This window comes from Phallusia mammillata, chromosome 1 (assembly GCF_965637545.1).
Source record: "Phallusia mammillata chromosome 1, kaPhaMamm4.hap1.1, whole genome shotgun sequence".
In the NCBI taxonomy this organism is placed as follows: Eukaryota; Metazoa; Chordata; class Ascidiacea; order Phlebobranchia; family Ascidiidae; genus Phallusia; species Phallusia mammillata.
The window spans coordinates 31,295,095-31,321,659 of NC_137252.1; the positions used below are offsets into that span (position 1 = coordinate 31,295,095).

General features: G+C 35.2%; 1 protein-coding gene across 2 annotated transcripts; it reads right to left on the bottom strand.

Moving 5' to 3' along the window:
• Nucleotides 1–213: 213 nt before the first annotated feature.
• LOC145205474 (uncharacterized) lies at nucleotides 214–25,700 on the bottom strand. Of its 2 annotated transcripts, XM_080078217.1 has the most exons (18): nucleotides 25,492–25,700; nucleotides 24,459–24,524; nucleotides 23,718–23,849; nucleotides 23,159–23,320; nucleotides 21,398–21,561; nucleotides 20,919–21,014; nucleotides 20,453–20,566; nucleotides 14,378–14,505; nucleotides 13,971–14,013; nucleotides 12,330–12,473; nucleotides 11,636–11,703; nucleotides 11,150–11,231; nucleotides 8,454–8,707; nucleotides 6,751–6,925; nucleotides 6,030–6,154; nucleotides 4,602–4,680; nucleotides 3,968–4,061; nucleotides 214–3,142 (listed from the first exon to the last, which is right to left on the bottom strand). In XM_080078217.1, exons 1-18 carry the CDS (start codon nucleotides 25,538–25,540, stop codon nucleotides 2,169–2,171), a joined length of 2,949 nt encoding a protein of 982 aa, XP_079934343.1. In that variant the 5' UTR covers nucleotides 25,541–25,700; the 3' UTR covers nucleotides 214–2,168. The 2 variants fall into 2 exon arrangements, with proteins under 2 accessions (XP_079934343.1, XP_079934349.1); XM_080078223.1 differs by lacking the exons at nucleotides 23,159–23,320; nucleotides 23,718–23,849; nucleotides 24,459–24,524; nucleotides 25,492–25,700 and adding an exon at nucleotides 22,179–22,372.
• Between the last annotated feature and the right edge of the window lie 865 nt (nucleotides 25,701–26,565).

Sequence of the window (26,565 nt, forward strand, 5' to 3'; positions counted from 1 at the left end):
AACGGTAGCGTATACAACTAAACGCTTGCTGAGCCCGATAAGTCCCTGCTTAGACTGGCTAAACTGCACAGCTGTCAATTTTATGCCTAATGTTCAGTCCTAGTTCGGGTGTTTTTGACTACAACAGATTTTATAATGAGCGTATAATAGCGATTTCATCCTAAGAAACTTTAGGAACACCCTAACTGTAAAGTCCATATGATTTGCCTAATATGCTTCAAACTAAAAACGTAAGGTGTATTCAACGTTACAAAAGGCACTATTGTGACGCAATAAATGCGCCTGCCGAACGAAAAACACACGTCATACATTCAAAAAATACCAAGAAACGTCATCACTTGAAAATTTCACAAGGCAAAGTGGACACAGAGCGCGAAAAGTCAAGCGTTGCCATGTGAAAACATCTTTCCCGATTCTTTATCGCAGTGAAGGACTTAAGTCACCAAAGACGAAATTAAAAGATTAAATGACATCACAAACATGTTTTATGTCACATCTGGAGATTTTGAGGGGTTTAGACACCAGGGGGAAACATGGCACTAGGGGGCGATATTGTCTTCGTGGCAATTTAAAAAGGTCGGGAGATTGTTTAAGGGGCTTTGGGGCTCCGCTCAACGGAGAAATCACTCAACCGTGGCGTGTGCAGCCATGCGCAGCAAAGCGAAAAGTCACGAGCAAACGAGAGAAATGAATTTTAAGGCAAAAAAGGAAAATATCACTGAATGGATATTAAACAAAATGCAAACGCAGGGCAGCGGCGGGCAGTGTTTTAGGACGAATCAAGTGTTTTAACGTTGATTGTGCATAACCGAGGTAAACACAAACTTTGTTGCCATCAAAATGACTCCTAATTTTAAAAAAAATATTAATGAAAGTGTCGAAAGTGTCAAATTTCTGGGAAAAATGGATTGATTTCCCGTTTCAAGTATAACATTGTTTCCCATCTAAAGTCAAAAGTAGATAGATATTAAAACCAAACAGTGGGGGCTTGACTATTCTACAGAGGGAAATTGATAATACTTGGAACTTACATAACTTGACTAGTTGATACAAAACAAACACATGGGTCATACCTACACTTAAACCGGGTAAAAAGTTCAACCAAAAAAAAAAACAAATCAAAGTAAGATTGTGTGAATAAGGACAAATTGTGTGACTTTAGCTAAATACAAACCGATCTTTTTTGATTTTACTGAGTTGTCTACAAAAATTATCAACAAATATCTGATGTCTGTAACTTTTTCCTGTTTGTCAGCGTTTTAAAGAAAGGACAAAGTTAGGAGAGAAAAGCTCTAAGGCTACGGATTATTAAGTGCTCAGCGGGGAAATCTTTTAGGCAAAGTGCAAATAGATTTAACGAATTCAGGAATTCTAACAGTTATGTACTACGAAAGACAGTTGTTGTTATTGAAATATTGTCTAACTAAGTGTTGCAAATTCGTAATGTTGTCTTCTATTCTTTTTAACGTTTTCGTGCTTTGTTTTAGTGTTAATTGATCTAAAAAATGTCAAGAAAGTGTTTTTAACTGTTAACTCATATAAAAAATGCGTCTAACACGAAAATACTGGATTCGGTGCATTACCGAAAAAACACTAGTGAAAATTAAACTCACATTTTTACAAAAACAAGTTGAAACTACCGACATTAAGAACAAAAACGTTTCCGAACAGTGGGTCTAGGAGAAACTTGTTTGGAAACTGGACCGCGTAAATTCGCGAAGCGCTGTCTGGCTTTGTGCCAAAATCTCATGGAACAAAGGTTTCGAATTTCAGACGATCAAAGCACGGGCGCTACGCATTAATCGTTATTAGTGCGAATTGCATATATACACGCGGCGACAAAAACGGGGTTAGTAGCCAGTCGATGATGACGTCATACACATACGTCATCTTCACTTGATAGGCGTTACCATGGCGACCAAGTCGAGCTCCGCGTGTTACGCGCGAAAAGAAGAATAAACTGAAACAAGCTATGACGTAACAATGAATGCTTAAGGAACTGTGACGTCACAAAGAAGGCCCGTTGCGTCATCGGCGGGCATGCGGTGTGACGTCATACTGGTCAGGATATACAAAAAGAAACGTGAAAAAACGTAAATATATGGATCGGGAAGAAAACTGAAACTTTTACGCGATGTCTAGTGCAGGAAAAAGAGACGAAAAAGGCACTAAGTGTTAAAATTCGATTCCAGGATGCCGTCCCAGGGGTCCCATTGCTCCACCCCGTTCCCACCTAGACCTGGGTTAATGTTCAAGGCCCCAGTGGAGCCCCCAACACCCAGAATGCTTTCGTTCTCGTGGAAAGCATTGTATGACATTGCTTGATGGTACCGATTGTGCTGCGGGTGACCCTCCTCGAAGTTCATGTTCCCGAAAGGCCCCCCGGGAGACGGGGGACCCCCCACAGCCGACCCCAAAGTCAAGTCCAACCAGCCGAGTTTATTGTCCATCTGGTGGTTGCCCGTCGTGGAGTTGTCGCTTGTGGATAGAAGTTCCTGGGAAGCCGACTTTACAAGGTGGTTGTGGGTCGACCTAGGGGACGGGTGGGGCCGAAAAGTCGACTGCAAGTAGGGTTTAGGGCGCGGTGGGGTTGCTGGGGATAAACTGACAGTGTTAAGTGTGGGTTCACCGCTGTCGAGGGACGATGATGACAAGCGGAGGTCCGTGAAAAGGTCTTTGCTCGATCCATCTAGGTTTGTATCCATAGGGGAGTAGTGGGAATTGGAGTAAATAATTCCAGAGTCTACGCTGTTCCTTGCGCTGGCTCGCGAGTAATTCAGCGGTTGCTCTGCGCCACGATCGTTCAGAGTCGAGTTGATGACTGGTGGGAAACTGGAGGTGTCCATCAAAGCATCGCCGGCCGTCTCCACCAGCATCTTCGCAACATCCGGAGAAGCAAAGTCCCTCGAGCCCCGATGAGAGTAACTCTTCTGCTGCTGTTGTTGGGCAATCTCTTGTTGAAGCTGCGCACGCTCCTGCGCAATCACGCTGCCGTACTCGTTGCTAGGCAACTGAGAGTGCTGCTGTTGCTGATGGGCGTAACCATGGTGATGGCGATGACGCATTGTGGATTCGTTGAGACCTTGGTAGGATGAGTGATCGTTGAGGCGTTGCCTGGTGACCACAGGTGTAGAGGGAAGTTCTGTTAGGAAAAAGTATTTTTGTAATCGTAAGAAACGACACCATGATTAGGAGTAGGGTTCGGAAAGCAGCTTCACGTGAGAAAGGTAGGCTATTTGTTCTTTCATTTTTAATATTATTTTATTTCGTAAGAAGGATACGATTACTTTATAATCGCGCATATAATACCAGTTGAAACTCAGGCCGTCAAGACAATGTTTGAGAGTAGGTTTAGTAATTAGTAAAATGGGTGAGAATATTTTAATGTAGTAAAGCAAGTCGTATCATTTAATATTATCGGCCTTTAACAAGACAAAACGTATCTCCGTCAAAAAGTAGTTTTACACAACTAAAAAGGGTGCTTTATGAAACCCTAACACTTGTTAATGAAGTCCAATGGTAACAAAATGGTAGATGAAAACAATTTTTATTCCAAAGCAAGTCGTATCCTTTACAGCAGGGGTGTGCAACCTGCGGCTCGCGGGCCAAATGCGGCCCTTGAATAAAGGTTTGGATTTCAAATGTACTGTCAAACGAGTCCAACTATGATATATTTTTGAGCAGATTAATGCGCCCGGTGCTATTTTTATGCGACCTGGCAATATGTGGCTAAAATCAAAGGTGAATTTAACTTCTAGTTAAGCATATTTGGTAAGCAACAAAGTAAAATCACATTGTGTTATACACAGGTACGGCCCGCGATCTAATTTTGGCAATTGTATTTGGCTCCACAGTAACAAAGGTTGCACACCCCTGCTTTACAGTATCAGCCCTTAACAAGACAAGAACAAACTGAAAACTGGGAAAAGGATGCTTGTGGAACCCTAATAGAGGCACGAGCAAATACCTCCGTTATCAGCTAAAAGTTCCAGCAAATCGTCCATTTGTCTGTTCACATTTTCATGCTGGTGGTGATTGCGCGAATCTCCCTCACTCATCATCTGAATAACAACACGTTTGTTAGAAGCGTTCGACTGTTTCTGTCACGTTGACAAATACAAGGTTGTGACGTAACAATGGGTGTGTCACGTGCGTGTGTTGACGCATGCGCAGTGACCCGTTTCGCATTTTTTTGACTTTTCAATCAAAACTGTTTCTTTATTGGTAAAATTTTAAAAGAAATATAAGTTTATATTAGACCTGATTATAACTTTTATGTGTCAAGAACAACCCAGCTTAGTTCAGTGGTTCCCAACCTTTATCGGCAAATTGCTCCCTAAACCATTCAGAACATGTTCATTCCTCCCTAATACACTACACAGTAGATGTAAAACCACAACAGTATCATTTAAAATAGGGTCTTTTATCAACTTCACAGGCCATATTCCCAGAGCTAAAGTGTCTGTTTACAAACCACATGTAAAAATTAAAGTAAATTCCTCCTCGTTTGGGAACAACTGGCATAGTCTATTAATCCTATTAAACCTAGATTTTTTGGCGCCAGTATCTAAATCTGACACTACAAGTTAATATGTTCATACCTCGTAAGCCTGGTCGTAGTTAGGAGGACTATTATATGGTTGTGAGGCTGTGGATGTTTGTCTGGCAGTAGAAGGGTTGCTGAAAAACAAAAACAAAACATGTAGGACTAGGAAAAATGTATTAGTGTCAAAAAAATTCAGTGGCCTGGTAGACGCACTGTAGTTAGTCTAGGGATAGGCCGAATCGAGCCAGAACCCGAGTACTCGGTACTGAGCATCGCTGTTTTTGATACTGGTTGCTCGGCCGAACAGTTGCACACAGTGTTTTTTTTTAAGGTGTTTTGGGGGGACCGTTCTCTCCAGCGGTTTCCCAAAATTTGGACTTGCAACTACATGGTTATTTTTTGGTATTTAAATGAAACACTTGCGGTCTCTTAAAACTACTTAGCGGTGACCCAAACCAAACCTTAAAAAAACCTGGTTGCACAAACTGAACCGGATATTAAATTTGCATATTCATGCCTTGCTAACATACGAAACTAGTGTCCGCAAGGGTATCCACGAAGAAAATGACTGTTTTTAAATACATTTAAGGTGAAATCTATTAACGTGAGATGTTCGGTGTTCGACCAAACAGAATATTTACAGTTTTGGCCCATCTCTGGTTGGTCCTATGTTAGCGGCTTTGTTAAATCATCAATGACGTTAAACGTAAAGTGGAGTTATTCCACTGACTCCTTAGAATCTTAGATCAACATTTTTATTTGTTGGAAAGAATTTAGAAAAATGACACTTTCAAATAAACTCGATTTAACACAACAACTAAGTTACACACAATTTTACACGAACACTTTAAAGCAGTGGTTCTCAAACTTTTTTATTGTCGGGCCCAAATGGTATTTTTTTTAAGTGTGTAGGGAGCCGCAAAAAAACGAAACCTTGAGAAAATCACTAAAGATTAAGGCTTTAAAAGCTAAAATAGGAATCTTTGGTGGGTTTTCTGAGGTCTGGTGCGAGCCGCAAAATAAGTAGTTGGGAGCCGCATGCGGCTCCGAAAACCGAGTTTGAGAACCACTGCTTTAAAGCTACTGGAATGCTACATGGAGATGTTTTACTACATACTTTATAAATTCTTGTTAATAGTTTCATGTTACGTAACAATATGACGTCACATGTATATCGTGTAATATGTTCATTATTTGCAGTGACATTAAACTAATCTGGAAACAATAATAGAAAAGCGTGAAAATTACTTAAAGTGGATCTTACGCAGCTGTGTTATGCATAAGATGTGTAACATTCCACAAAACAAGTAAAACAAAAAGAATCTCTTTTAATGAGGAAAATAACGACCCAATAATAACGGACTTCACAACTGGCTTCATTTATGCAGCAATTTTAGTACTTCGGGGCCTAGCTCGGTCTTGGACAGCTTACAGTTCTGTTTTACAACATAGCAATAAAATTACTTCAATAAGAACAGCGTACCTTGAGCAAAATTGCACTGCTGGTTGAGAACGATGATTGTTTATGGCTGCTTGTGAAAACTCAAACGCTTGTTGTTGCTGTTGTAATTGTTGTTGGAGATTTTCTGATTGTTGTCCTTCTAATTCCTGTAGATAGAATTTGTCACAGGTGGAATAACAAAAAACAAGTTGTGTGAAACAAGAAAACAAGGTAAATTTGAAACAGTTTGAAGCAGTCTTTTTTATTCTTGGAACAAACCATCATTTGACATAAGAAAAAAAATACAGACAAGAAAAATTGTGTCCCCGTTTGGGAAGGAGACCTATAATAACCAGCTTTTCATATCAATATACTTTTAGTGCACTTAATTAGCAATCGTCCTATAAGAAATAGCTATGTTTAACAATAAGCTGTTTCTTATCCATCAAATACAGTAACCCTTAGTTAATCCGGATCTTTGCTTAATTCGGTCAAAACTCGAGATACAATTGATTTGTAATGTGGTAAGGCTTTAACTAATCGACATCGGTTTATCCGAATCATCGCCCAATCCAGGCATTTTTTGGTCCAAACGTGTCCGGATTAACCGAGGTTCACTGTAGGCTATCTCAGAAAATTTAACAAAATATGCAAAAATGTTCGCAAACAAAACTATATCGTTATTTTCACGTTCAAATCTACCATAGTTTGACCCCATGTCCCATCACCAACACAACCTATGATAATATTTCTTGTTACAAACCGGCGATTGATGTTCCTGCAGTTTAATGAGCTGTGAGCGATGTAGTTCCACCATACGGCGAAGATCGTTTATCTCCTTCTGTTGTTTTTCGAGAAGCTTGTCCTTGTTTACATCAACGGCCTCCGGAAAACTGAAACTCGTCGTAGGTGCGTGAGACGTTACCATGGTTACAACCCTGCAGAATAACATAAAGAGTAAAAAAGTTGCCAATTAATTTTTTTAGGCGCAACCCTATGGATTTGTTTTAGATAATTCGCGATCTAGCTTGTGTTATAACCTAACAAACAATTTTTAACTAGTGATTAATAGGATCATCAGCATAAATTGGCAAAGACCGCAAATTGGATAGTAATATCGGCATGTACCTTTTACCCATAAATACTAAAACACACCGAACGACTTTATAAACCCATTTTCTTTCACTAAAACACGCTATAAAAATGCATCTGAAGCTACACATTAGTGTTTTGTGGGATATGGGTTAATCAAAGGGTCTAGCACTAGTAGTGCAGTGGTTCTTAACCAGGGGGGCGCAAGACATTTCCAAGGGGGGCGTGGGGCCAAAAGTCAAATTTATTTAACTTTTGACTCAAGTCCCCCTAGTATTTGTTTTGCAAATGTAGTGCGTTGTTTGAGAGCAAACAAACAACGATATTTAAAAGGAAGTGAATATTATGATGCCTTATGACGTAACACACATTTTAAATAATGACATACGAGGCAAAGTTTTTAGTTGATCAGTATAGAACAGGGGTCACCAAACTTTTTCACAGCGGGCCGGATAATTTTAATATTCACGCGCGAGAGCCGCATGGCTTACAAGCCCCGACGCAGCCTTCCCAAACTGGCACTCGCGAGGCGATTTTGACTAGACCGCAGAGGATTCATCTCTTTCCACGACCGTATTAGTATTGGAATGGTGCCGCTGTTTTATTGTAAAATTATGAAAAACATAAAAGTGTCTCATTCACTAACTAATGCACCTTTATTCTATCTCAAGGAACAAAAAAGCAATTGTTCGCGTACAATACCGTAATTGCTTTTATCTGTGACGTAACAAACTGCGTTTGGATCACACTTATGCGTTGTAAAATCCTGTTGGACCAGGTAAAATAATTACTAAAATGTATTCTGCATGTTTGCACTATCTTTAAAGCCCCCCCGCTGCAATTTGGTGACCCCTGGTTTACAACATAGGCATGAGAGACTTCTTGCAGTTCTATTGCTGCAAGTGTTTGAAAAAAAACATCCGTTTTTTGCCTGTTTGAGGGGGCGTAAAGTGCCGGACAAACCTCTTGGGGGGCGTGGACAAAAAAAGGTTAAGAACCGCTGGTCTAGTGCTAGGGGTAAAACGCCACAGTAGATAGTTTAACAAATTTGTTGTTCAATTGGTGTGATGCTAAAGGTTTCTTGAGAGCAATTAAGTAAAACATTTGCGAACACACAACAAAAAACGCACATGGGAGTAAGTAGTGGGATATGAAAAAGACAGTACATAATCGCAAATACTGTATGTATATAACATGTGCATGCATTTAAAGTTTATACTTTGAACCGATATTTTCCTACTAACTCGTAAAAAAAACTTTCATCGCAGGCTTTTAGAAAAAAATGCGTGCCCGATGGACTTGACGCCTAACAACAATACGTTAAACAAAAAATGAAAAAAACACACAAAAGAAATAGGTAGGAATATTGATTACCTTGCATCTTGTATATTTGAATGCCAGGTTGGCATAGTAAACTTCTCTTGTTTCAACACAATCTTATGCTGCTCCGGGATAGGCATTCTCGCAACACGGTGGGTGAAAACTGTGTTGGGGTCGATAGTGAAAGCTGTGCTGGGGCCCGCATCGTTCGACCCCACTTGCTCACTGTTGTTGGGGCTAAGGGTAATTCCCTGGGTGATAATAGGCTGCATTGCGTGATTTTCTTGGGCTACAGCTTGAAAAGTGACCTGTTAATATTTATGTAGTTTGTAACAAATGTAACGGCCCAAATAGACGTAAAAGTTTGAATAATAAAAGCATGTCGATTTTTACGTCTCTTTGGCCTGTTATATTTGTAATTAAAAATGATTCTTTTGAGAAAAAATAGCAATAAAATGGATTAGGATAAGTCAAATCAGCTAATATAAACCATAGAAAAACAGTAACTTTTTCCAAAAAAGCCCACAATTTTTACTGTACAAAACTGAATGTGTTTTTCAAAGGCTATCTTGCATGACGAAAAATAAGAGGAGTTTGAGGAATCATGCGTCATAGCTTGAACTCATTTCAACCTTCACTTATCATTATGTGATTTTCAGACAAATTTTTGCCTCACTTTGTCCTGGCACTAAGCATCATCTTTATGCTCCACTTAACACTGAACATCAGCATGGCTATATGTGCTGCGGATTTTTGACCAACTTAACTGGGAGATATGGACTATGAATGTGATCCTAAATCATGTTGCAGAATTTTGGTCCTGGACATGACTTTTTTTACTTGTAAATACGGACCTAATGTCGAAAATCATGCAAAACTAGAAGGGTGGCTTAGCACATATTGCCCTTGCATATACATTATAACCTATTTTAAAACATAAATATATTTCCTATGCTTATTTTGTATTGGGTCCCATATTAGCCATCGTCTTTTATAACTTTAGTCGTTTCTGCAGGCAAAAACTCATGGGTCCCCCCATGCAAAGTTGAAAATAATGCAATTCAAGAGATAACCATGAGAAAGTCGGGTGTTGTAAGGTAAAACACAGTGATCGGCACTGGGCTTAAATAATAATACTATGTAGAATACAAACTATAAAATTAGATTCACCCCAGATATTGTTTGAAGTATGTCCTATTTAACGTTTTAAAAATTTGGCCCATTTTAGGGGGCTAGTAGGGCAACTAATTGGGTTCGACACACAAACTAAAAAATATATAAAAACCACAATGACTCAATCAATAGTACTGCAAAATTTCAGCCCAATCCGCCAATGTTTAAAATTTTGACCACTAGAGGTGTTTTGAGCAACAACCGTTAATGTTTCTGACTTCATAGGGCTGTTAACAAGCCCCTAACTGCCATGGCGCAAAAACGACCACCAAGCAACATACAACTGGTTGCTCTTGTAACACTATTGCTCCAAATAAATCTTTCGTTTGTGGTGCCCAGTAACATACAAATACGTTTTACACTTTAGGGGCTTGTGGGGTAAATGTTAGGACTACAGGGTTGAACACAACAATCGACACCTATAAATGGCATACTATACAAGAAATCCAAATTTCAGCCAATTCTGACACTGTTTAAAAACTCACACATTTTAGGGGGCTAGCGGGGTAAATACTGGGGTTATCAACAAAAACAGTGGGATGCACATCTACATGAATATATCTACCATCTGTGTAAATTTCAGCCAAATCCATCAAACATTTGATGGAAAAACGAGTCGGACAAACTTTGGGTAAAAACACCCATTTTAGGGGGCTAGCGGGGTAAATACTGGGGTTATCAACAAAACAAAGTGGGATGCACATCTACATAACCATATCTACCATCTGTGTAAATTTCAGCCAAATCCATCAAACATTTGACGGAAAAACGAGTTGGACAAACTTCTGGGGAAAAATACCCATTTTAGGGGGCTAGCGGGGTAAATACTGGGGTTATCAACAAAAACAAAGTGGGATGTACATCTACATGAATATATCTACCATCTGTGTAAATTTCAGCCAAATCCATCAAACATTTGAGGGAAAAACGAGTCGGACAAACTTTGGGTAAAAACACCCATTTTAGGGGGCTAGCGGGGTAAATACTGGGGTTATCAACAAAAACAAAGTGGGATGCACATCTACATAACCATATCTACCATCTGTGTAAATTTCAGCCAAATCCATCAAACATTTGATGGAAAAACGAGTTGGACAAACTTTGGGAAGAAAAAAAAAGAAAAACAAAACAAACAATTTGAGTAAAATCAATATGTGTCCCCTTCAGGGAAGGGCCCATAATAACCGATGCCAAAAACCATCGTTTCGTTTGTTACAATAATTAGAGCAATTCCTGCAATGTTTGCTACAAACGAATTTTCGACATATATCATAGTTCCATTTCTACAAAGATAAGTGTTTAGGATTTAAAAAAATTTTCAAATGAAAACACTAATGTGCATTAAACCATTTGATGAATTGTAAAGGAAATATGCAGCAACAAGAATCATTATTTTCCATATATCAGTGTTTCTTAAAACTGTAAAGGCCCATGGTATTTTATCAGCAAAATATCTATGTATTTCTGAATGTCATACAGTGGCAGCAGGCTTACTAAACTTATGTAAGCCTTGGGCCTCATATGTGATGAAACACTAGCATTTATTAATTACTAATTTTTTTACATTTTAAACTTACATCATTCATGGTAGTAGGACTGCCAGCTGTGACGTAAGCACCTGTAGAAGAATTGTCATCGCCAATTTGAAGGTCCGCAAGGCTACAAACAATAATTTTAAAGTTAGCACAATGCCACGGTTGTTTGTAATCATTGTTTTTTACCACTTTGTTTTAATCTTTAAGTTCTACATATTGCCCAATGTTTGTTACATACATTTAAGTGGGCAATTTTTTCAGGATATTTTTAAATGTATGAAACACTTAAAGTATTTGTCAAAACAGCAAAAAATTTGATGTAAGTTTTGGTTTGCAAAAACCTGCTCAAACAATTTGAACCCTTAAAACAAAAATGTAATCTTGAAATTTTAAACATATGTTACTAGTTTTTCTTACGAAATGTGGTGTGCAAAAGTGACAATCACAAAATGTTAAGCATATAGTGTGTTACATGTAACAAATTGGTCCATTAAATTGTCCATGCAGAAAACATATATTCATTCTTACAATGGGTTTTCACTGTCAACACAGAATGGTTTCAACCTTTCCACCAATACTTCCTTTGTGCCCGTAACCTAAAAATTAAAAAGAAATTTTAAATTTTCAAAATTCTTTAGTTTCATGCATACCACCAAAAATACAAAATATTGACAAAATACAAAAATTATGTCAATGCTTGTAATAAAGTTATAAAATTCAATATGTCATGTTAAAAAGTGTTGTTATTAATGAATGCCCTTTTATTCCAGTAATAATGACAGTACAATCATATACATATTTTTTAAACTTGACAAATGTTTAAACAAATACAGACAAAAATCTGAATTTTACAAAACCAAAAGTTTAACAATTCAATATGTCATGTTCAAAAATCAAGTTAATGCCCTTATAGGTATTTTTCTAATGATAACGATAAACCAACAACCAAATTGCAAAACTTAAAAAATATTTGAGTGCACAATTTATGGTTTGAAATATTCTCAACAAGAAGATAGAAGCCAATATATTAGTGGTAAACATTTTTATGTTTTAAAAGTTGCTATTCATCAGGTAAAATGTAAAACGAAAGTCACAAAACAGATGCAACTTGGTCCTGCACAACAGAAAAAAGGGGTAACACAAAGTTACAGATAAAAGCAAGTAGTCATATATTCAAACACACATTTTCTGAAATTGGGTATTTTACACAAAGATAGATTACCTTAAGTCGTCGGAACTTAAGTTCTTCTTTGAGTTCTGACACTTTCATTTCCTCAAGTTTGCTGAGGGTAAGTTGAGAACTGGAACGCGGTTTATCGGATTTCATCATTTGCGACATGGGTGGGGGTGGCGGGGGTCCGATACCCTGTTGTGCAAAAATTTTAATCTATAAATAGCAGCTGGAAATAACTTAAAAAGCTGTAGGTTTCAAAAAACCACAACCATCTGCCAAAATTTGTGTTGAGTATGAGATAGTGATTTGCTTTTTTTTGTAATGTGCAAAACTGGCAAAATGTGTTTCTCTTTTGATAGTGTGTATTTTACAATTGAGATCGGATTTGGTTAATCCGGATCTTCGCCTAATTCGCCAAAAACTCGAGGTACAAATGATTTGTAATGTGGTAAGACCTTGACTAATCAACATTAGTTAATCTGAATCTTCGCCTAAAGTTAAAAGCTAATGGGTCAGAATTAACCCAGGTTTACTGTACATAGAAAAATGCTAAAGTTGTAACAACATGAAAAATACATAGTCCAACAATCAAATGTACTTTGCACAAAGTCTAATTTGTTTCAGAAAGAATCAGATTATTTCTAAAACTAAAACAATAAATTCTGTACATATATTCATGATTATAAATCAGATTTTAGGTGATGCTTGTTAAAATGCATAGTGTGTTTTCCAATCAAAAAAGTTCCACTAAATATTTCAGAATTTTTTTTTAACTTGGATCATATTTTCTGTACATATATTCATGATTAAACATCAGGTTTTAGGTGATGCATGGTAAAATGCATAGCGTGTTTTAATTCCAAAAAATCCCACCAAACAATTTCAACTAAAATAATTTGAAGCGCCACACATCATTTAGTGGGTGTACAAGTTTCAAAAACATAACACTAGAAAATCCTCTCGGCTTAATTTGTAGGATTTTGCGGTCTGTAGGGTTGGCCCCACTGCTGGTCTAATTGAGTTAACACAAAACAATCTTTTACGTGAGTGACAGATCATATAACAAAGGTTTCTCCGTGCAACACTAATCCCAAAGCCTTCAAACTGCTAAGTTAAATCATTCATATGAATGGGTTTAAATACTAGTGCTGTTAGATACATGATCAGCTTTGAATAAGAGGCACAATGGATTGGCCTCAACGTTGCCATTGAAGGCAACTTTCAGTGACATTTTAAAACTTTGCAAACCAAGGAGAAAAGTATTGTCTGCAAACTTGAATTAAGTTTTATGGGATTAGCATTTAAAAAGTGTTCACTCCTAAATTGAATAGATTTTTGGTTTACTATGAATTAAAGCCTTTTGTGCGATTGATACAACACATGCTACATTTTTTCTGTTTTTGTGTGGAGTACATAATGAATACATTCTATTGTAGATGTTTTAAAAATTGCTGCAATCAAAAAACCAAAATAGATTGTGGAACTTGGTGCTGATCAGTAATTGTTAATGTTTGGAATTGCAATAGAATTTATTGGTTCTGTAACACATTTCACTTTTTTTTTTGATTCAAAAATTAATTTGGAATTTAAAAAATCATTGACAAATTTACAAAGTACAAAAAATGTGTTTATCTCTTATGTGTTCAATATCATGGCACCAACTTAGATTACAGCGAAACCATTTTATACCTTTTGCGAGAAGCTTCCTGTCTGTTGGGCTGCATCTCCAGACCTGCCAATAAATCAATTTCTGATTAAATTTTTAGCTCAAAGTTAAAGGATTCCGTCACTAAAATGAGGTAATGCACAGAAAACCCCTATTCCATTCAAAGTATTGGACAGGTTTTTGTAATATTCTGATTTTTTAGTTATTACTTTTATTGGCAAACATGACATGTATTTTCTGTTGTTCACAAGTCAATAAAGATGACAGAATTCAAAATTTAAATGAAATTATTTTAAAACGTTGTGTTACAAATGACAGTCCAAATAGCTAAAAATGATACTTTGTTGGCACCAAAGCATTTTTAACATATATATTGTATTTAGGGTCTATACATCCTATTATTCAGTTAAACACTGCAACACCAACCCACCTTTGGTTGTATTGTTTGTTCATAATTTGCAACTGCAGGTAAAGTTGTTGTTGTTGTAGCAACCGGGAATACGGAGTGTCGTCGTCAATCTCATGTGGGTGAAGTAATCGTGTGGTTTTGCCTTGTTGCTGAAACAAATCAAACATGTTATGGATCAATGAAAAAACTCATCCAATGAAAAAAAATAGTTCTCTTAATTCAAATAGAGTAACTTCAAAACATCAATTGTTTCATCACGTTTTTAAAAATGTTTTGAAGGAATAATCTCCTTTATTTATACTTTTGCAACTGTTTCTTTTTGTTAAAAATAAAAAGGTAGTTTCAAAAAATGTAAATGTATTCAAGGCCCACAGAATCACTAACAGATTGTCTGCAAAGCATTTAAGAACAAAGTGTATGCTTTCTACTTAATGACAGGTCTTTAAAATGATGTCATGATTGGATACACTTAGCAAAAAACAGTTTTGGCCACATTATGGGCAACATTACCCACCTAAATAACAGAATTTGACCAAACAAAAACACACAAATGCAAACAATAAAAATAAAATTACAAACATAGCCAGTAAAATCAGGCTTTATCATATATCAGTAAAAAGTCATCACACACAAAATCCACTTATAATTTTCAAGATCTGTCAAAAGTACCACCAGTCATGCTACATTGGGTTAAGTAAATATTGAAATCCTTCGACAATGTGGAGATTATAAGTGACAAATATCAAAACAACACACTTGTTTGCTGACAAATGGACTGTTTTAGGTGACAAAAGTAAGTAGTCAGTACTGCAAACATCCATGGTTTTTAAAGACAGAAATATAAGAACCTATACAATCACACATATGTACACTAGTTAAAACAATATTATGCTTTAAGATGCTCAAATGTCTTGGTTATTTTGAAAATTTTATGTTTTAGAAGCCTGTTGCCTATATAATGGATTTTTAATATCCAAGGTAACCTTAAGGTACCTATATTTTATATGTGCAGATTTAAATCAGTTTTACCCCTCTTATTTAACTAAAAGGGGAAACAACCTTACATCAGCAACACAATAACATTCTAGGAAATATATAAGTACCAAAAAAACAAAAAAAATTTATGCACGAAAAAGGGGCCACCTAAAATGCAAGTTTAAACTATAACTTTCTGTGTTACGTTTTAATTAATTGGGTGCAATTAGGAAGACAACAGGAAGCAATTCAGGTTTTCAGTAAATTTCTAGGAACAATGACGTATCACTTCCACAATACTAATTACAGTTACAATGATACACAACTTCAAAAAATAGTGCCATTAACCCTGTAGATATGATCGTGAAGGCATTTTTTCACAAAATTTCATTGGATAATAATTGACATTTTTACAATGTGTCAAGCCATTGGTATTCCAATAATACAAAATTCTGTTTTCAAGACTCCCCATAACAATAAAAAAGACAGGCATTTTACAGGCCCATAACAATTTTGCATGATTTCAGAGTGCTTTACAAAGCATATATATTTAAAAAGCATTGATTTTGGCCGAAACACAATTCAACACACAAACTTTAATTATTTAAAACAAGTTGTGATAGTTTCTTATCTACAGACCACAATCACTAAAACCCAAACCAAACTTTTCGACATATATTTGGACACTTTCTTGGCCACTGTTTACACAATGATGAGCGGCAATGATAAGGAATGGGTTAGGACTTGTTTGAGTAAGAGGTTTCCTACTGGGTGAACAACCCACTCTTGTGTGTTTTGCACAGAATAAATTTTAGGTTTGTGTGGCATGCCGGTGCTTTCTGGCAAAGTTTACGACCATGAGATGCTCATTTGTGCAGAAAAACTCGTATATTTAAACTTTTATGCTTATACCACATGTCACACAACCACAAAACGCAATAAAATGTGCTGAAGGGTTTTAGTTTCGAGCAAAATAAATCAGAGCCAGTATTTGTGTCTAAAACATGACCATGTTTCAAGAATTACTTTTGTCATCATCAGGTCATCAGACAGTATTTGTCGAAATGTAGTCATGTTTTATACACAAATACTTGCTTTGATTTTTGTTTAAATTATTCAAAACCGTGCAGAGTGTACTTAGGTTTTAGTTTTATATTTTCAGACTAGCTATAGTAGGTTGCACTGCCTACCAAACTTTTGCAGTGCTAACCACTGAATTGGCCTGCAAAGGTTGTGTAAGCAACGTCAGAAAGTTAGGGAGAATTTACAGAATAAGTCATGTTGCGCCATTCATTGACAACATTTACAATGGCCCACTGATCCAGTTTCTTAAGAAATCTATTTAAATACGGTGACATCACCTTTAATTATTGCTACCTGACCCAATCACTCACTTCAGCGGTTACATGACCTTTGACCCAATTTACAAGCTGTATTCAACAGAAGTTGATCAATGAATACAAAATGTAGAACCAGCCAATTTTTACTAGTTGTCAATTTAATACAGCAACATTAACATGCATTTATATAAGCTATTGCTGCCAGGCATAATATCAAGTTTATAGAGCTCGTTTGGCAAATGTATTTTTATTCCGACATTTCGACGTCATATACAGGTCGCCTTCATCAGGGTAACTAACACCGAATGTGACTATTAACATGCATTTGTGTTATGTTTTTTAGAAATGTTTTTCCTCCCAGAATAGATGGTTAGGTTAAAACAAAATTATGTATAATGGAGATTAAATATATTGGACAGAACAATAAACAAAGCGTTCAGTTTGAGTTTATGCAATGGATTGTGCCATACACATTAATTTAACTATTGCGTGCATTTAAAGTCAGATCTTGGGTGCTAGTTTTATCACATATTAAGTTTTAATTTCCTTGTTAATTGGAATGTATACTCTGTCATGCTAATTTTAGCGACACTCAAGGAGGAACAACCTATTACAAAACACTATTAAACACTTGAATTTAAAGTGGAATTTCATGATACCACTGACTAACAGTGCATTTAACCGGCGGCGAAAATCCTTCTTGACAGTTGAGAAAGCAATTAAACAACAACCAACATGAATTACCTCGAAACACCATAAGTAACATACACAATTAGTTTATAATTTGACAAACAAGGCAAAAGCTACAAATTAGACCACTTTGACTGTAAAAATAAGGTGTATTCTCCAAATGGTGGTGTTTAATTCTAAGGTTATTCGCTGCCACATACAGCAGTTCAATGCATTTTCTAGCAGCTGCATAGGTTACCGAGAAATACTATTTGCAAATTGGGTAAAGACTTGGGGGTTTCCCATTGCTTTCATGGCACCAAAACTAATCACAGCACGATTTGTGACATCAGTGTAATACATCATAGCTGTCAAAATACTCAATGATGTCTGCCGACTAATGCACAGCCAAAAAAAACAGTGTAAGGATTGGCTAATGTTCCAACATGACATTATACGTTCTAATTCATCAACATGGTGTCTTAAATACCGGAAGTCAGTTTATGACCCAGATCTTTTTGGCTTAATTTTTTGGATTCAAGAAGCAAATGTTGTTCAACCTTGGTATTTTTATTTTAATTAACTACTAAAGTTTACTTATAAAAAAAGTGACTTTAGTAATTATTTTTATACATAACTAAACGATAGTGGGTAGTAGCAAAAATTGTTGTAGCTTTTGTTCTCTCAGTCAAAAAAGACTGCTGTTCTTTAACATAATGTCATTGATAAACACAATCCCTTTTCTTGGTCATATCAGTAAATTGACATAACTATCAGTATCAATACATTTAAAGCAAACACACACATAAGGTACCAAATTTTCAAAACACTACATTTTTTAGTTTTAGCATGTTAGGGATTTATAACTTTTAAACAGTGCATATTAAAACATTCTTTTTAAAAACAATACAACAATAGGAGCGTAGTTTTTAGGCATTACTTCATTGTATTGATTGGCAGTGATGCTTAAGACAATGTTATGAGGAAATTTTAGGCAGTGTTGCAAAAATGCATGTGAAGACAAGGTAACCTTAATTTGGCCCTCTCCATTGTGTGTGAAATAGGATATGACCTGGAGAAAAATGCCAGTTCAGCAAGAGGATGTGCTACTGGGCCCATCACAATCATATCAAATCAAGTAAATGAAGCAAATATGTCTGGTAAAAGGTGGTGTGTGAAACTTTTTGGAAAATAAATAAAAAAACATTACTTAAAATGTTTTTGTTGATTTAACATGTTAGAATATGATTCTAAATTTTTTATTTGCTATAGAAATGGCATCCTTATGGGTTATATATACCAAAAATATGTGCCTACTGAATATGTGCGAAAAAATATATACGCATGAAATTCTTTGAAATGACTTGCCACATTTATGATATTACCACTTTGATACTGTGATGCATTTGTTGTGGTAGTTGTAAGTCTGAGCATATCACAAAAAATTTGAATTGAAACAATTATGTTTGATGCAGTGCCAGCTAATACAGGCATGAAATCATGACCCAGCTGCAAACAAAAACACCCACACAAAAACTGACAAGAATTGCAGAGGATTTGAAATAATAAATCTGTAAAACAATACATGTGTACAGCCAGGAGCTAGAAGGCATGGTTTAAAGAAATCAAGAAATGTGACAAATGCTGTGCAACTAAAACCCAAGCACTTGAAAATACAACCCAAATTACAATGTGTCGAAAACCACTCTTTAAAAGATGGAATTTTAGTAATAAAAGGTAAATGTCGTGTTTCAAACGCATGCTTTGTTCAAAAAGAGGTTACCAATAGTGTACTCAAGTCATTTTTTGGCAATGTCTATAATAAACTTAAAATGCTTTATGCTGGCGTTTTCAACAATGTCCATATTTTTCCATAGATATAAGGTATTAGTGCTTAGTGAAACAGTTTTTGTTACAGTGGTAACCATAGCAATATCCAACCAACTGATCAACTTTAAATCTGTTAAGCAGAAGCATTTGGTGGATAATTGAATTCACAGCAGCAGACCACACACAAATGAGCGTCAAGCTTGTACCAATTACCGAGCAGACCTATCAGCCCACTTAGGCCAGGACCAATTTGCACAAGAAGTAATTATTTTCTTTTCCGGTCGAAATTTGGATGACTTCCACTATCAAAGCATAGCAGAGACAACTTTCATGCGTAAAGGAATTTGCAGGAAGCTAAGTGGCCCCAATTAACATGTTTTTTACAGATTTACAGATCTCGGATTTTGCAATACTGGCCATTCATAGAGATTTAGAAAACCAATGTGAGGTAAAAGTTTAAGTAAGCCAATGATATTGTAGTTATATCAATCTAAAAAACAACTTTAAATTAAAAAGTTTCAAAGTTAAAAGCACACATTTTTAATTAAAAACTCTTTTTAAAAGGCAACTTTGAAATGTAACTTTGACTTTACAAAAACCTAAGTTTATTGATTGGAAACTGAAAGTCAACCCACATAAAAAATCTCAAAGCTTATGAAAGGTTCAAAGTTAACAGCACCCTTTTTTAAAATGGACAATTTTAAAACGCATTCCCAAAATAGAAACCATTTTCATCATCAATAGCAAATGGAAGTCAACAAAAAAGTTCAAAACATTGAAGAGCTGATTTAATACTGTATTATAACATTTGGTTTTAAATCAAAACAATGATGCTTGGTAACCATATGTTCTAACTAAATCAACTGTCAAAAACATACCTAAAAAATTGATTGTGGAAATAAAAAAACTCACATCCCTAAAAAAAAGGTCACACAAACAATTTTGATTCAGATGAGGAAAATCAAAAGGCATTTATATTTAGTAGACCAGTTTTTAAACAATCAAAAACCTGTATTCTAAGTTGACTTCTTTTAGACAGTTTATTTAAATGATACAATAATACGCCAGTGGAAACATGAAAACCAGGGCAGAAAAAAACTTTAAAGACCCTAAAAGTGAAACAAAAGACCCCAAACCTCAAAAAAACAAGTGTAAAAAAACAAAGAAGACTTTCTCATTAAGCAAAACATGTTTTTGTGCAACCACAGGCAAGCAGCATAAAATGATACACAACAAAAAGGTGATTATGATCGGTTAACCAAAAAGGTTTGGCATAATGTACCTGGTCGGGTGGAACGTATTGATGGTACTTGAACTTTTTAAACTTCGGCTTTTCCTTCTTTTTACGTGAAGTCGTAATCCTGGGAATAGATCCACTCTGACTCAACTTGGCCCCCTGCATTGCATAAAAGTTGATGTTATGTAACATTTTGTTTTGGTCATAATATGTTTTAACACAGGCACAATTTCGACCAAAGTTGTTTAAATGTCTGTGTGGTTTAAGTTAAATTACCATAAAAATTAATTCAAAAACACTTCTTTTTTAACACATCATTAAGTATTTACTTCATTCACAAACTTTTAGTGCTTAAAAACATGAAAGTTCAACAAAATATATTAAATAAAGTCTATTTTATATAAGAGTTATACTAGAAACAAATATTTACCCCGGAAAAAATGCAACTAAAACCTTGAACAAGTCATTAGTTAGACACTAATAGTGAGTGTAGAAATATATTTTGACAAACCTTCGACAGTTGCCTTGACAGGTAAGGATGGGAACTGTTTTGCGAGAATAAGGAAGAACTGCTCGGCGATTTCATTAAACATGATCCCTCACTTTTCTGTGTGTTAAAAAGGTGTCGGTTAAATGAAAACACACTCCAAAAAGTACAATTGCACAACATTTAACAAAGTTATAAATATTTCCTGCAGTATATGTTCAACTTAGAACACATTATTAAATTGGACATTTAAGTTTTTTTTTTGCAGTTTTGGAATAAAATACTTTAGGACAAGAAAATTCACATACTGGCTAGGTTACACACGACAGAAAAGTTGCAACAACACAAAATTAACCACATTTGAAGGTTTTATCCACAATTATAATTTCAACTTCAAACGTTACTATCACTGCTTCAGGGTTTTTGTGTACATGTAAGGTGTAAATATTGCTAATTTATTTATGACTGCTTTGACAGCCTGCAAGTGGTGCAGCATTACTGACCGGCCGATCTGCAATAGTTGTAAGAGTGGCAGGCAAACTTGTAGCAATCTGCAGGACAAGTGGTGGACTTGATGTTGGAGGGGGAGGCGGTTGTTCTGGAGACAATGCTTCACTGCTATCTTCGTCCACTAGATCGCTTATCTTCTTATATTGGATGTGACCACCTAAAATTTAAAATCAATTACAAGTGTGTGGAAGATGTTTGATAGTTGGTCTTTACTTTCCAGCACATGTGCAAACAACTAGGTCTTTACACATAGAATATTAAGGCAAACTTTTAACATATAACAGAACATAGAAATACGGCTGCTATATCTCAATAAAATACCAATGTCTGCTTAAATAAATTATTTCATTACTTTGTCTTTTTATGTAATAAATTTCTCATGTTATATTGTCAGTTTTTTTACAATATTTGTGGCCATCAATGGTCCCAAAACCAAAACTTAGACAATTCAATGATAAGTAAGTATGTGCGAACAGTTTATGACAAAAATAATTTTTCAAGGTTTAAAAACAGTAATTTCAATAAATTTTTGTCAATAATAATTGTTTGTGTCATAACACAAGGACTGTGGAATTTAGTTAACAGGACATCACAAGATTAACGCCAATAAATGGTGAATGGTCAAGTGAAAACACTAGCGACATTTTTTTCTTGGATTACTGCCTGGAGCCAAATAATAGCTCTGAGCGGCAGAATCGAACCAATCCTCATAGCAAAACCTGACCATAATAATATGGTTTACTACGCAAGCAGACTAAATCCCAATCCTCTCACCATTGGAGAAATTAGTTTGAGTTTGCACATCAAGACAGCTGATCATGATACTAAAACCATTTGAATTTAAATCCCTTAGTGCTGGAATTAAAATGTTTAAAATTTGAAAATCTCTGAAGCCCAATTCTGATTATTTAGACATGTTACAATCGCTACTCATATTTGTCTGTAGTAAATCTATACAACTGAAGTCTGGTAAAACTGTTTCCATTTAATTTTAATACAGACATAAATTTCTAATTCTTACTGCAGAGTAACATATACAAAGTTATCTATACTCTTCTCTAAATTTTGACTTTCACATTGTTTTTTATCCAACAACAATGGCAAGAAAGGTAATGCAGTCAAAAAACATTCCAAAAATTGTTGTCTTTAAGTATTCTTAAACACTTCACACTATAGTTTGCACTCTAGACTGGTTCGCAAAACCTTACGTCTCCGTTAAAAAAGTGAACCCAATCAACCTATTCAGTTATGCAGAGTCACCAAACTTTGCATTTGAATGTAAAGTAAAAATATCTTGAACTTTGCATTTATAACAAATTAGTTCACAATGCATAAATACGGGAGCATTAGCTGTAAGATGTCGTCATAATGCATTATAGAGACATACCAGCACTAGGATTATAAACAAAGGGCATTTTGAAAGAAATACCCTGAGGCAACAGTAAAAAATCATTTATATTGTTACAACACTAATTGACTGCTGTTTTCAAGTGTCAAGTTGATGGCTCATTGATAATTTACTAGTGTGATTCATCTGCGTTTTGCCAAGGGCTAAAGGGAACCTTAGAGGTGTTTTGAAATATTTTAGCATTGATGTAACCTTATCTGAGCAAAAAGCACCCTTGTGGGGAAACTGAACTTTAGGCAACTATAAAACTTATTTGCATTAGGGCTAACTTTTGCCTACTAAATCAATTGTAACATGGGTGCTAACCCCAACACAAAAGTTCGAAGTAAGAATAAACCACGCTGACCTTTTAAAGCTTCATGAAATGGTTCTGTAGCTGGAATGATATTTCTTTCAACCAGTTCAATAACACCAGGACGAAAAGCAATCTTATCATTCAGATCATCCACCAACTGGGCTTTTTTCAAATCTTTTTGGTGTGCAACAATTGCACTAGATGCATTCGTATCTGAAATAAAAATGAACAATGAAAAACTGCAACCCATAAAACACTTCATTAGATATTTGTATTCCCAATGTTAAATTTTTATGACAACTTTGTTTATTGGCAATATATATGCTTGTTCATTGGCATTTAAGTTTTTAACTTTTCAACAATTTTTAGACACCAAATAGCAAAAGCATTTTCATAAAGTAGTTACATACTTTAATATCAGATATATACTACAGAAGTTTTTTTCTACTTCTAATTAGACAAAAACAAAAAAACAAATGACCTTCAATAGGCTTTTTTATGATAATGTTTAGTTTTTCAATTACAAAGACATGTTTTCAGTAGATTAAAAAAATAGTACAAAAAATTGATTTCATGGTAGTTCAATAACACAAAACCCCTACGTATATACCTTCAAGAATGTGTTTCTGCACCAGTTCATCTCGTATCGGTCGAATCTGTATTGCTTTGTTGAGAAACTTTTCCTTGTGCGCCCTTTCCAGCTTCTGCACTTGCTCAAAAAACGTACCCGGGCTTTTCAGAGCTGCAACAGACATGGCAACAGTTGCAGCGAAAATGCATGCAAGTATAGTACTGCACTCTTTGAACTAGTGGCAGAGTGTGGGAACACTTGTTTGGATAACAGCAGGCTAGAAATCTTCCATGTTTACCATAGGGATAACCTCAGCTGAAGGGCATGATGCTTTGGTGACACCAGCAATTTGCAAGCAAACTTAAAGATACATTCTCATGAGTTTTTACAACTTTACAACAGCAGGCAGCAGACAAATAATGCCTCATGTTTGAACAAGCTTAAGGAGGCCACATATGGGTGCAAGTGCATAAACAAAAAACAAAATTGCACACATTTTAAAAATTGCAGTAAAATCATAAAGTCAAAAATGATTTCAATTTTGAATACAATTCAAATACATTTTCATATGCAAGCAAAATCATGCCCACCCTGCCTGTGAACAACAAACAAGCTGTTTAATGTTCAAGTAGCTTAATCTCACAATATCAAATCTTTAACTGCTATAGTTACAAATGTCAGCAGAACCGATTCCATTTTTTGTGGCAATCAAAAAGTGTGTGGTTTCTTACAATGCAAGCAGTTTGTTAGTGCTAGGGGATATCGATTGTAACAACTTACGGGGAATAATGCCTTGGTCAGCCAGCACTTTGCGAGATCGACGCTGCTGAAGACGCAAAGCAAGAGCTGCAAAAAAGTAAAAAAATCAACAACTTAAGAACATGCGAGCAACAATAGCAACTGCAGGTTATTATTTTTGAACCTACGGCCATGATGGGCTGTTAGAGGGTTTTGTCATGATGAATGTTTTTAGTTTAAATATGTTTTTTTTCTTGTGTAAAATGATAGCATGTTAGTGTTTATATAAGTTTTCTGTAAACAATGCATGCCAAGTTATTTAATCATTGTGTTTAAAAGTGCAAGGCCAAATATAAATCGCCACCTGGTATAAAAACATTGTTTTGCAAGCCAAAAATATGCTATAAAAGCAAAAGAACAGCTTCTACCCACTTAATTTAAATAAATATGTTAAGAAAATACTGCTTATTGATAATAATTAGCTTTAAAATACAAGGCATGGTTCTAAATGTAGTATCTTAGCAGTTTCTGTTAAATTGTGCCTGCATTATTTTTATGTGTGTAGAACAGGAGTCTTTGAAGAGTTGAGCCTCTTTTTTAGATGGTTTTAGATATATAGTCTACAATTTTACAAATTCATAAAAGCTAAAACACATTAGGCTGGACTGAAAACCTAGCGCCTGATCAGGCAGGATACCTTATTACCCATTTTACCAATGCATAATTGGTTTAACCTGTTTACTGCCAGTTCACATTTTTTTAAATATTGCAGTTTTGGCAAAACAAAAAAAAGGTAACCAATCTGAAGGAAAAAAATATTGTCATAATCAAGAAACATAAAACATCCATGTCAAACCAATGATATATAAATATGAAATCGAATCAGAGTATTGAAAAAAAAGATAAACATAAAATACAAAGTGATATATTTATACAACATGCAAATAAAATAGAAAAATAAACATTTATTAAGCTACACAAACTTAAATAGAGAACATTTTTTTAAGTCATTTGTTTTAAAAAAGAACGTTAAAACAAAGCCTTTGGGCACTTTAATTAGATACACAAATGTTACCATTTCGTCTTAGACCGAAATCTTCAGGTTCATGCTGTTCGTCTTGCATATTCCAGTTTATTTTGGGCGGAATTGATAAATCCAATATTTATAATCCAATATCAAGTGGATGCATAAGGACATATGAACAGAATTACAGACAGATGTCAAACTTATGTGAACTTTTACCACTGATCTTAAACACAAAAATGTTCACTTTGTTTTATAAATAGTAACTTTTTATGTTTTACAACATTTACAATTATAAGATAGGAGTAAATTTTAACAATTTTAAGTAATTTTGTTAGGCGGTGTGTGGCATGCAAGCTGTTTTTATATCCCAAATTGTCCACGCAAAAAAACATACTTATTAAATCCACTCTTTACACAAGCAAAAAAAAATAGCCCAACAGTAATAAAGAAAAAAAGTAAAATCTTTTTTAACTGTTTGTTTTTATTTAGCACAACTGCAGTCAAAACTGCTACATAAAGTTATTATCTCAGACAACAATTAGTTTTGTATAATTTGAAAGCAACGATTTAGTTAACACACAAACTTATTGACAAAACTTTTTTAATTGCAGACCATGTAATATAACAATAGTTCATTCTAAAGTAAAGTTTTATCGCCTTTTTAGAATGTTTACTGACTATTTAGCTCTGCAATTTCTTTTCACACCATACAAGTTTACGCACAACAAACTTTCAAACAAAACAAGTCAGTTCTTAAAAATCCGGTGACATCACACCAACTTGTTTGTTCTTTCCTTCTGCGGCAAATTTAACTCGCCACATAGAAATCATATACACAAAAAGAAAACTTTATTTTAATTGGGTGAATTTCTGATTTGTTTAATGCTGTTGAAACAGTTGCCTTCTTGATTCACCAATTTTAAGCCAACATTTAGATGTAAATATTAAAATATTTCGCATACACAAAGTACGCTTTATTCTGTCTATCAAACTAATACAAACGTTCAGAATTAAAATTATCTTTTAGTGTAATTTCAAATATTTGTGTTCTATATCCTCTTTGAAAGAAAACACGCCTATACTGGAATCTGCAGATTGGCAAAATCTGTCATTTGTCATTAT

Coding starts and splice junctions, on each gene's coding strand:
- LOC145205474 (XM_080078217.1), bottom strand. CDS start 25,540: ATGCAAGACGAACAGCATGAACCTGAAGATTTCGGTCTAAGACGAAAT. Junction 20,567..20,918: donor TGTCAAGGCAACTGTCGAAG/GTTTGTCAAAAT, acceptor TATGCAATGCAG/GGGGCCAAGTTGAGTCAGAG. Junction 14,014..14,377: donor AACAAACAATACAACCAAAG/GTGGGTTGGTGT, acceptor ATTTATTGGCAG/GTCTGGAGATGCAGCCCAAC.